Source organism: Melopsittacus undulatus, chromosome 7, assembly GCF_012275295.1.
Source record: "Melopsittacus undulatus isolate bMelUnd1 chromosome 7, bMelUnd1.mat.Z, whole genome shotgun sequence".
Lineage (NCBI taxonomy): Eukaryota > Metazoa > Chordata > Aves > Psittaciformes > Psittaculidae > Melopsittacus > Melopsittacus undulatus.
The window spans coordinates 14,797,508-14,809,758 of record NC_047533.1 but is presented as its reverse complement, the minus strand read 5'-3'; the positions used below and the strand labels follow the sequence as shown (position 1 = coordinate 14,809,758).

The 12,251-nt window shown below is 34.6% G+C and overlaps 1 protein-coding gene across 2 annotated transcripts in view; it reads left to right on the top strand.

Moving 5' to 3' along the window:
- Positions 1–11,839, top strand: part of RAB28 (RAB28, member RAS oncogene family) — a 62,248-nt gene extending 50,409 nt beyond the window's left edge. The window contains exons 5-7 of one of the 2 annotated variants that reach the window (XM_005148485.3): positions 1,013–1,116; positions 3,827–3,904; positions 11,163–11,839. In XM_005148485.3, the coding sequence (XP_005148542.1) occupies positions 1,013–1,116; positions 3,827–3,904; positions 11,163–11,255 (275 nt within the window). In that variant the 3' untranslated portion in view covers positions 11,256–11,839. Of the gene's footprint in view, positions 1–1,012; positions 1,117–3,826; positions 3,905–10,118; positions 10,394–11,162 lie in introns of those variants that run through there. The other variant, XM_031048455.2, reaches the window with a different exon arrangement.
- The last annotated feature ends 412 nt before the right edge of the window (positions 11,840–12,251 follow it).

Below are 12,251 nucleotides of genomic sequence, written 5' to 3'. Positions count from 1 at the left end.
GGCTTACTAGATTTGCAAATTTACAAGTTTTTACAAGTCAGTTGGGTCCCTTCCTCAGGAAATCAGTTTAAGTTTTTTTTCCTGTATTGACTCAAAGAGCCTGGTTGTCCTTAAATCCTTCTGAATATATTTGCCTTATAATTTGACGGCATTGAGTCAACACCCTTATAGGAACTGCAATGCAATAAAAAAGAGAAACTGTTCAATATAGTTTCCAGTTACCTTAGGATCAGATTTGGAGAAACTGGAACGTGTACAATAAAACCTGTGCAAGGCTTCCATTTTGCTTTGGAAGCAACCAGTGCTTTTTCAACATAAAATATTATTTGAAAGCTTTGCTCTGCTTCCAGTGGTTGTAAAATTATAAAAATGAAAATGTGTGTGACTCTTGAAATACGCATTTTACTGGTTTTAATCTTCTGAACTGTACATTTATGGAATTGAAAGCTTCATATATGAGTAAGGAAGAATCAGTGCTTTTACTCAGTTCATTTTTTATTACAGTGAATGTTTTTGTTCTACCATATTCTGCAACTAAGTTCTTTATAATCTACTTACATTTTTTGATTAGAAAAATATGTAGATTCAGATGTGCTTGGTCAACTCTATGTTGTAGAAGTCTTTAGATGACACTGGGACCTTAGATATGCATCATGCTTGCAAGCAGAATGTGCAAAATTTAGTTGTCTTAAGTTTCTGTATGTGGTTAACAGTAAATTTGTTACAAATTGTGCATATCCAGCAATAAGTTTCTCATTTATTTTAGATAAGAATTAGTCGCATTTGACCATGCAGTTTTATTTGTGGTTTCATTTTAGTTTTGTAAATAATATTAACCTGATGTAATTTGTTATTTTTATTATGGCAAATGATTATAGGAAGAAAGAAACCTTCATTTGCATACACCTGTAAAGGAAAAGATTACATCTGATGTGTTTCCAATGAATAATTTCTAAGACAGGTAACTGAATGGGCTTCATTTTACTAATTTTTTCTTTCTTCAACTTTTTAGTTGACTTGGAGCATATGCGTGTGGTGAAGGTTGACAAGCACCAGAGATTTTGTCAGGAAAACAATTTCAGTAGCCATTTCGTGTCTGCTAAGACAGGAGATTCTGTAAGTAAGAGAAATAAACACCTTGTAAGTGTCTTTTTTTTTTTCTTTTTAAAGATGCAGAAGTTTTATTGTACTTCACATATCAAACCATGGAGAACAATGACTGTTGCAGGTTGTTTTAGCCTGCTTAGTTAAATGAAAAATAGATCTTTGTGTATAATCTTTATTAATTACAGTTATTTCTCATCTGATTTGTAGTTTAATGTATAGTTTTTAACATGATAATTGTCTAGTTTATACATCAGCATGAGAACAGCTATATCTGTTTGCTGACAGCCTGTAGTTAAATGTATTCCTTCATTCCAGGTGGAGTCCATCAGTATAGAAACTTTGACCAGTTGATAGTGTCACAAGACCCTGTTGCAATCAAAGTTTTTAACAGGTGTCCTGAGCCATTGGAGACACTCTTTCTGCAGGTCCATTGAAATTTGAACATTTGGTGTTTTTAATGCTTTGCAGAGTATATTTTTGAACAACCTTTTGACTCTGAGCTAGCTCGGTTATTTGTTTTAGTTGTAAGTGTATGGAAGAAAAGGTTCTTTCTTAGTTGACTGTGTCAGTCAAATTAAATCACATTGTATTGTTTTGCTTGATTTGTCACATGCCTAATGACTCTCATTCCCATAAAACAGTCCTGTATCTCTCTCCTGTGTTACTTATGACAGCATACTTCATTTTTGTTATTGAACAGTAAGACCATGTTCAGTTATATGAAAGTATAACTCTGTAATACAAATAGAATCAGTTTTTAAGATCTTTGATGAAACATCTGCAATGTACTGCCTAATTTTATAAGATAATAGCTTTTCTTTGAAGTCTAACAATTTTGCTGTTACAGATGCAGTGAGTCCTCATTCTCCTTACAGTTTGTGTTGAGTCTTTGGCATATTTTTTTGTTTAAATTAAGGTTTTTTAAGGTAGGAACAGAAGAAAAAAATGTATAATACTTCACTCAATGAAGTATGCATCTGATAAAATGTATTCCTTTCTCAGGCAAACGATCTGATATATTTAACATAGCAAAATATGAAGGAATCTTCATTATGTCTTTTAATTGAGTCATGAATTGCAGCAGCATCCTGCTGTATGTACTGATTGTTCCTTTTTTCACTTGAGGTATAAAGACAAAAATAAATTTAAATGTACCTAGAAAGCATTAACCAGAAATCTGTTTATCTAGTAAGAAAAGAAGGTAGGAAGTATGGTTTACAGTAGCTCATTTTTTTTTTGTTTCAATATAGATTTGAATTACTTCTTCATGGTTTTTAGTAGTTGTGCAGGAAAGGCAGGGTGCTTACCCTAGACAGTGATTTAAGAAGAGACCATCAATTGCTGCGTTGGTTATAGGCTTAGTTACGATAAATGATTTTTTGTTTACCTTGGATCTTTCCAACTGACTCATTTACAAAAGATAATTTTGTATTTATATTTAATTCTTATAATTTAAAAAAAAACCCAAAATTCTCCTCAGAGGAGAAATAAATTTTATGAAAGATTTAGTATACCTGTCTTACTGTCTATCAAATTGTATACATAAAGCACTGAACTTGTACCTGATGCTTTGCACACAAAGCAACCTCATGGTAGGTGATCTATCTCAGTACACCGAGAGCCTGGTATGGGTTAAAGTAGGTGTCTGGAAAAGAGACCTTGTTCAGGATTTTCTTTCTTGCTGTGTGGATTCTAGTAGAATAGACCAGTACTAGACCAAGTAGTTTAGAGAAAGAGAAATTATTTTGGAAGCTACTATGGTTTGTTGGTTGTTCCACTAATTTGTTGCTGTTTTCCATCTTGGGTGTAAGAAGAGATTGTATAAATTGTCTGGTTTTGAATTTTCGCTAAAAATTACTAAAATCACTTACACAGGCTTTTTGGGGTGGCAGCTGCCTGATGAAAAGCAATGTTTGTTAGTAGTTTAGATTGTGAGCTTAGTCAAATAACCATGTAGATAAAATATAATACGGAGTTCAGCAGCAGTGCAAGCTTAAGGTGCTCCTCTTTAACATCTGTTGTGTTCTTTAATCTGATTTAAAATGCAGCTGCCTAAACTTTAAGTTTGGTGGACTGGACTGAGATGAAGTAAAGCATTGCCACCCAGTGTTATCTGTCCAACCATGTCCAAATTCTAACTCTGCCAGGCTGCTGCATCATCTTGCTTGTTTTCTAGATACTTTGTTTCATTATAACCTCCATAATATTTTGTAAGACTTCAGAATAAATAGAGCATTGCATGGCTTTCATATTGACAAGGTTTTTTAAACATGGGCAGTATAGCTTTTGGTGATGTTGATGCACAGTTCTGTTTTCAATTTCAGAAACCTCTGGGTTTCTCTATTGCAGAATACACTGGTAATATATTTTTTGTACTAAACATTAGTGAATACCCTTATTCATATTTTATAGCACTGAGAGTAGTATTTTAGAGGTGAGTTGTGTAAAAGCTTGTTTAAACTTAAGTCTCTGGAGGCAGAATAGAAGTGTTGCTTAACAATCCAGCATACTGTTCATTCCTTGTACCATTGTTGAGTTATTTTCTTCTGATTTTTAAACGAAATTGAATGCACCAGATGAGGTTGTTTTCAGATCTCGCACAGGTCATAATTTAATATATCTAGTTGTTTAACAGTTCAAGGCTGTTTTGATATATTTTAAAGAACCTCGAGAATGCCTGTTTTTAATCTTTTAAGTGCCATTTAATTTTTTTCCATAGGTCTTCTTGTGTTTTCAGAGAATTGCTGCTGACATACTTGGCATCAAACTAAACAAAGCAGAATTGGAGCAATCACAGGTGATTTTTCCACAAATACGTGCTTTTTTATTTCCTGGTATTTTATTTAGTGTTAAAAAAAGTAAATTGGAAATTAGGAAGTGTCCTTTAAAGCAAGCAAGGGAGAAATTTCAGTTTGAGAGCTATTTGTTTAAAAACAGAGCATAAAATTGGTTTAGAAATTAAATCCTCTCTGTATGTATTCATATGCAGGTAGCATGGAAGATATTTTTTATATACATTAAATACTGTATGTTGGTGTCAGATATGGTTTTTATAACAATTGTTCTTTTTTAATTCTGTGCATGTTTAAAAAACAATTTAATCTTAGAACACTACAAATTTAAGTGATAAAAGGCATAAGCTTCTGTGAGCAGAAGTGTTCTAAGTCAAACTTCATTGTAGTAATACAGGAAAAAATAGTATTTTTTCAGTCTGAGAGTTGGGAATTAAACATGTTAAATCCTATGTTTGGTTAATCTCAGATTTTCGTTGTCTTTGTGTGCCTGTATAATACAGGACCTCAGAAGTGACTCTTTGCCTCGGGGAAGGAATATTGGCTTTATAAGGTCACTATTTCCCATTTTATTCTGATTTGCAAATGAGAAATGAATGGTTCAGTATACCCATTCTCGGTGGCAGGCAGAGCTGTGGAATTGTGTGTTTGGGTAGCTATATGGCTACCTGGCATCTGCATTTATTTTTCTCACTGTACCAGTCCCAAATAATCTCCCCCTAAAGGAGCTGCATGGTTTACGTCCTTGCATTTTGTGTTTTGTTCTTTGAGTTATGGGTATTATCTTGGGGATTTTCTGTCATTTCCTCTGCAGTGAGAAAGGGGTGAGAGGGGAGAATGTTTCCCAACAATAGGTGGAAAGGTCATCAAGAAGGTTGTCCACCATTCTTACATTAGCTAGCCGTGAGTCAGGGATGTTGAATGTAGGGATTGCACAGTGAACACGTGGCAGAACCCTGCTGCATGTCATGCTCTGAACTGTAGTAGAGCTTTGTTCCAAGTTCATCCTGTGCATTAGTTGCTATATGCAGAATGGCTCTATTGAGGGCATTGTTTTAGGACCTTATGAATTTACTGGGAAAAGATATTTTTGCTATTTAAAAAAATTAGAACTGTAACTATATTAATTAAAATGTGAGTGCTTGCTTAACTCTCTACTAGAGTTGAAAGTCAGTTTTTGTCAGTGAAAGTTACATCAAAAAATGTGTTAATTGTTCAAATAAACAACCAAGCAAGAGGTTTTGTAGTATAACCCCATTTCCCTTATCCTTCCCTTTCCCTCCTTCTTCCTAACTCCTGCTTCTAAAAGTAATTTTCCTGCTTGTAAAACATAGGTTTAAACAAAAAAGATTTTATACAAACCTTGTTTCAGAAACCTCAAAAACAAAGATTATACTACTGAATATAATCTTACACATACATATACGTAGTATAACCTTACTATACAATGATGTTTGGGATTACAATACACTTATTTTAAATTTACTTATTGAACTAAAAGTAGTTGCTTTGTTTGTCCTGGAACTGCTAGTTACTACCAACATGAAGCAAGTACCACAAGGTAAGTCAGACAGTTTCTTAAGAAAAAAAGGCAAAACAATTTTTACCTACAGCTTGGCCTCCTGCTTTTTGAAATACACAATAAATATGTAATTTCTGAAAGTGTTTTGCCATGGTGGTGTTTGCAATCTGTGTTGAAGTGGTCAACTAGAGAACTGTATTGCAAACAGTAAAATGGTAAAATATGCTTACAGTGCATACCTAATGAGCAAGGCTGAGAGGTTCTGAAAAGCTGTAATTTATGGCTAAAGAAATATTGAGTGTGTTCATTCAATGGTTTTTACTGCTAAGGCACCATCTGCCTGTTGTTCTGAGCTCTATGATTATTTGCATATAAATAATTCAGCACATTAAAAGCTCTTCAGTTTTTTTTTTGGTTGTTTAGCTAGAACTGGAACTTCAGCCTTAGACCTCTCTGTGCTTAGTGCTTTTGTGTTCCAATAAGTAAGCTTGTAGATCGTTATGCAAATACCTTAGATTAAAAAAAGAATATAATAAATGGAGTTATACAGAAAATTGTAGCTTTCTAGGTAAAGTGTCTATTTTTATGTTAAAGTAAGACCCTTCATATAGCCCTGACTCAAGAGTGCATAACTTTCTATGTTAAATTGGTAATAGCTTTAAGTAGGCTTTCTCCTGCCTTAGTATTGTAATTACAGTTTTTAATTTTGTTGAGCAGATCAATGCAACATGCAGTTGTGGATCAGAGTTAATATTATGCAAACTGCTATTTAGCAATAGCTTGTAAATAGTTACTAACACATAAACTAAATACTCACTGTGGCCCACCCATTATTGTTCATGTGAATCCATACTATAGTGATTAAAAAAAAAAAAGAAAAAAGATAAAGACCCCTGAAAAAACAAGAACAAGAAAAAACAAAAGAAGAAACTAAGAAACAAAACCAACAAATGGAGCTGGACAGAAAAGGAACTTCAGTGTTGCCATTCAGGTACAGCACAAGTCACTGTGGTGCTACGCTCTGCATGTAGAGTAAGAGCAACTGCCTGACTTTGCAAAGTTCTAATTAAGCGTAGTTTCAGTCTACTCTGAAGAATCACACAAAATGAATCACAAATTCTTTGTTACAAGTAGAACATTTACTTTGAGTGGGCTGTAGGTACTACTGTTTAAGTCAGTGAGAAACCAGTGGGAATTGTATTTGAGTGTGTGTTAGCTGTATCTTAAGGTTCATTATTGTATAGAACTGACTACCCTGGTCACTTCTAAAGACAGAAAAGGAGAATTCTCTCCATAAAACTGGAGAAGGAGAACTTTAACCTCAGGGAGATGAATAGAATGACATGTTTTGAGAGAAATTTACGAGTCTGCGGTGGAAAAGTCTAAGTAATGTGTAGGTGCTATTTCATAAGAGCATGGATCTGGTCTCTTAGCTGGAAGGAGGTGGTGTTACGTGATGTTGCCATCATCATAGGTTTCTGGTTTACCACAGACTTTATAACAGGTACAGGTTCCTAAGTGTGGTGGTGATGTTTAGATTTTGATATTGTTTTTCTCCTTGGGTTTTTTTTTGTTTGTTTTTCTTTTCACCTGTAAAACGGGCACAGGGCTTCTTTAAATTAAGAAACGGCTATATGAAACTTTCAGCCATTTGAACAGCTGTTGAACTATAAAAGTAGACAGAAAAATAGATGTACGCTACATAAATGTTATAAAGAAACAAAAAAGTAATCTAATAGTAGGTGTGACTCATCCTGAAATCAGTAAGTATGCAAGTGTTGACTTGGCTTTAATCTTTAAACAAATAATAAAATACATTGTAGTTTTTACAAATGTGCACTACTCAGATAATGGATCATATCTTTGAATTCCCCATATTTTGTGTAATGTGAGTTTTCCTCATTTTGAAAAACAAGAAGGTTGCTGCTTGAAAGTATTTGTCAGAGAACATGAGATGTCTTCAGTCTAGGTGGTAACGAAGGGGAAGATGAAATACTGAGTTTGTGTAAAATGCCAACAGTGATATATGCTCTGTGTATGTTTTATTATGTATTTCTTCATTATTAGTGATTGTCAAATGTAGAGAATGCTCTTTAAAACATATTTCTAGTGCTTTTGATTTTATGCCTGAAGATCATGTTTCTTGTGTTTAAGATCAAATACAATTGCCACACTCACTAGGAGGATCTTAGAAGTGGCTCACAGATGGTTAGAAATAAATAATAGGAATCTCAAACATGTTACTTATATGAATTTGTGGTGGTTGACTCTTGACTTTAGGGCTTTGATAATTGGAAGAACTGCAGAAGCTTTTGTGAAAAGTGGATGCGTGTTCTTGGTCCACTTTGAGTTAACAACACAACTTCTGTTAATGAGCCTCAAGAACAAGCCTTAAAAATTGAGTTATTTACCATGCATTTTCAGAAAGCAGCTATGTCAGTTTAAGATATTAATGCAACCCAAGTTGTTTGTTACTGCCCTTTTGCTGGAATTTATCACTCCCACAGCAGAATCAGAAAATGGAAGGTGATCATGTGCCTTGGCCACATCAGGGTGAAGTTGAGCAGTTTTAGCTTAAACTGCTGCTGAAAGTTGTTTTTAAGTGAAGCTGCCAGACTTTGTGCTGAAGCGGATGAGGTGCAAGTACATGTTACATTCCACCAGCTCTCCTTTGGCGGCAGTGATCTCCAGCAGAGGAATAGGACAGACATTTGGGGGTGGTAAGTTTTTAAACTATCTCAGCTAGAGCTACTAAACCTTGTCTGTTAACATGCTGAGATGACTGTTAATCAAAACTTTATTTGGACAAAACTGTGGTGAAACAAAAAACTAGATTACTCCTTATGCGTGACTGGAAAGTAGAGCATGTTTTTGAAATGGAACAGTTCCAAAGTAAGAAAATTGCAGATTCTGACTTATTTTCAGTCCTCAAAATACTCCTCCTTTTAAATCACAAGGGTCTGATGAAATTTGAGGAAAAAGCTCCTTTACTAATCAAATGTTTTTCTTTCTGTATTTTTGACTTTCAACTGTAGTGTAAAAACTGCATGGGGTATATAGCTTTGTTCCCTGGCATTGGCAAGAGCTTGCATTTTTGGAAGAGATGTGTAGTTTTCTGTTTAACTAAATGCTAGTTCAGCAAATCAGGGTGTGTGTGCCAGTTTTGTACAACAAAATGTTTGGCAGATAAGTTTCATCTGGAATTCAGAGCACCTGCACCAAGAAAGGTCCTTATTGAGAGTGGTTTGAACCATGGCAATGATATGCCTGATGTAGGAACTGATACAAAGAAAGCTAAGGTTTTATTACCATGAAGCTAATAGAAGAAATGTTGCAGTGGGTTTTTCTCACTCCTATTTAGATGAAATTCCTTGAGAAAATCCAAGTCATTTATGATAGTCAGTTTCATGCTACTTTGTGCCTAAGCATGGGTCACTAACCTGCCTGTGTTTACAGGATAGGATTTAGACCAGTGTTTTGAGGAGCAATTAATTACCTACTGGTTATGAGACTTTTTTTTCCTTGCTTTTTCTTTTCTCTCAGCTATAGTCAAAAGATTGGTATGAAGAAACTAGGTCCTGTGAGGTCAGATAACACTATTTAGTGCTAAACCTCCTACTACCACCTTACATGGGATTTGGCAACCTTTCACTTGATAACATCAGGCCAGGAGTTGAGCAAATCATGAGTGGTGTCCACTAGATAAGATAATATGAATGTGATCAATTAAACTCCAGGCGAGTACATCAGCAGCTAATAAATCCAAATCTCTTACCAGCCAATTCAACTGTTGCTGCTTGTTTGACATTCAGCTTTTATTTACAGAGGTAATCTTTAACATATATACTGTTTATATATTCACATTATCCAGTTAATAGTTTCCTTTAAAATAGTATTTATTCATATATTCATACATTTTAACCTTGAAAATATGTTGTGTAAAGTTGAAGTATTTCAGGAAAAAGTATTAAACTGGTTTAGGGTATTTTTCATAACTGACCAACCTCCTCTGTTACTTTTTTGTTCTATGAATCATTCTCCCGTTTGCATGAACACTGTACTAGTAGTAAGGAAACTTCCACTAATTTTGTTTCATTTTAGCAGGGAAAAATGAGAGCCTTTTATTTTTGCATTATGTAGAGCAAAGTCAAAGGTTGCAGTACTTGGATGTGAGGTTGTTAATTTGTGTCAGTTTTAGAATTATATATTTAGTTACAACGCAGTAGTTATGTAATGGAAAAGATGCATGTGTACATCTAATGCACTTGCTACAGTTGCTGACAAGAAGTTGAATAATGAAATATATAAGTACCTTAAAGGAATAGGCCATTGCCACCTTTTCTTTCACTGATTCACTTTCCTTTTTATTCTGTCCCTTCTCTTGCTTTAATATACTTTTGTTGATTGCATGTATAAATATTTCATTTTGGTGCATTGATAGGGCATGTCCTTGAAGGAGCTCGAGAAGCAGCCCTAATGCTGATGATGCTTTCAGCTGGACATATTGCTCCTGCATTGTCATAAAGCCTGAAAAGAAATGCACTTTTGTTTTGCTTCTGCATAGTCTTATTTCATTCGTTCATTCGTTCATTCATTCTTTTCAACTACTGATCAATCTCTCCATTTCTCTTTCCTTCTCTTTTTACATTCTTCTCCTTGCCCTCTCTCCATTATGCTGATAACATGCTGATTAATAGCATGTTGTCAGGGCAGAACTAGTGAAATATCCTGAAGAAGATAACCAACATCACAACACTTCCAAATGCCAGAGCAAAGTCTGCTCAATGCAGTAGTTCAGGTATTGGTGGAAAACTTGGTTTGTTTGTTGTTGTTGTTTTTTTTTCCCAAGCTGCATTACTTTTACATGAAGTAAACCTGTTACAGTAAGTTCTACTGGAAAAATGTTTTGTATTGTAGGTGCTTGTAATACTTAACATATTAATTTGAACTCTGTACAATTGCATGTTTTTTCTAATAACAAGGTATTTCAAAGAAATTAAATACTTCATGCTGCTGTGTTAAGGAGGTCCTTCAGTGCTGTGTATTCAAAATGTGGCATAGCTGCCTCAGGTAGAAAGAAACTTATTTGGAAACTGGCATCTCATTTCCTCCTCCTCATATGGGAGAGACCAACAGTCTGATCGAATGCTTTTAAGTAGAATGAGTAATACCTGTTGGATCTGTATTAATAAATAAATGCGGTATGCAGGGGCTCTTTTTATGTTAATTTAATCTTTAGTCAGTCTGCCTATTGAAGATTTTGAAATATGGTTGCATTTAAAATTTACTTTGAGTTCTGTCTGTGTGTTCCTGTGCAGTGCTTGGAGTGAAGACTGAAAGACAAACTTATGTACAATTTCAAATTACAGTTTAGGCAGTTATTCTTAAAGAATGCATACCATAGTATTTGTAAGCAAGTATTGTTTTATTATTTCCATTCAAAACAATTTTCATAGAAGTACAACTCTATTAATTGCTTTTGCAAAAAAGTCATGATCCATTTGTAGTGTTGTGAAAATCTGCCAAGGCACTTCCTTCTGCTTAGGATGGATAAACTGGTATTTAGAATGAGAATTAGCACCTGGTAAGACTTCCTGTAAGGCTGTGGAAAAAGCCCTAAATGGTACCTGTTTTGCCTAATATTTCATATACTTTTATAGCAAAATATCTGTTGTTTTTTTTTTTTTGCCAGCATGAAGATTACATTTCCTAATTGTTAATTGTATTTTCTTTTATGACAGAGGGTGGTGAAAGCAGATATTGTCAACTACAGTCAGGAACCTGTGACAAGAACTGTTAATCCTCCTAGAAGCTCAATGTGTGCAGTGCAATGACTGTGCTATTCTCTGTTTTGATACCTTCGGCGGTTGTCCTACCTTGACACAGGCTCTGGGATTACCAGGAACTTTAACAGTGACTGTCACAACAGTGCAGTTAGAGGCTTCACAAATATGTTACACCACTGTACGCTGACAAGCAGCAGGCAGGCAGTTTTTGTACTGGCTGAAATTCAAACCTGAGACCACACACTTTGAAAAAATAATGTCTATATTCTTTTAAATTATATTTGAATAAAACAGTATAACTGTGTTTATATATTTCTTCTGATCAATTTGACTGATACTGGAATAAAAATGGATGAAGAAGTCCAGCATTCAGAATACTTTAAAGACATCACCATGGAAGGGTATTTTGCCAAAGCATTTTTAAAATTTTTCCTTTTTCTCCTGTGATCTGAACAAACACTCAGTGAAATGTAACTTGGAAAAGCTATTGCTGGAATAATTTCCAGCACATAATGTACCTTATCTAGGAGTAATTTGGAAAGTATTCCATTAATACATGTACATAGTGCAAAATGTATAAATTGTATCCACTAAGACACAGTGCTTGAAATAAGGCTGTAAGTATAAAAACAGTTACTGAAGTCTCCAATTGTCTCCATAGATGCTCTGAAAAATGCTAGTGCTTTTGTGTATTTTTATTCCCACATCAGCATTAGTTCTTGCAGTAGTAGATATGCTCATATGTCTTCATGAATATGGATGAACCTCAGTCTACAGTTTGGGCTGTAAATGTTGAGTGATATATTCAGCATGCATTAGAAACTGTTGATAGATCAATTAGGGTCATTCATTTTTAATAACTAAATGAATTACCTTTGTCCTCATACTCTTTTTTCTAGTTCAGAGTAAATGACAAATAAAAAGCTGTCTGCTTTGTGATCAGTGCATTTCTCCTCTGTTCCTTTGCTAGCAGTCTCTTTTAGATGTGCAGTTCTCTGCTGGCACATCTGAATAGAAAGCTAAGGAGAAAAAATATTAAGCCAG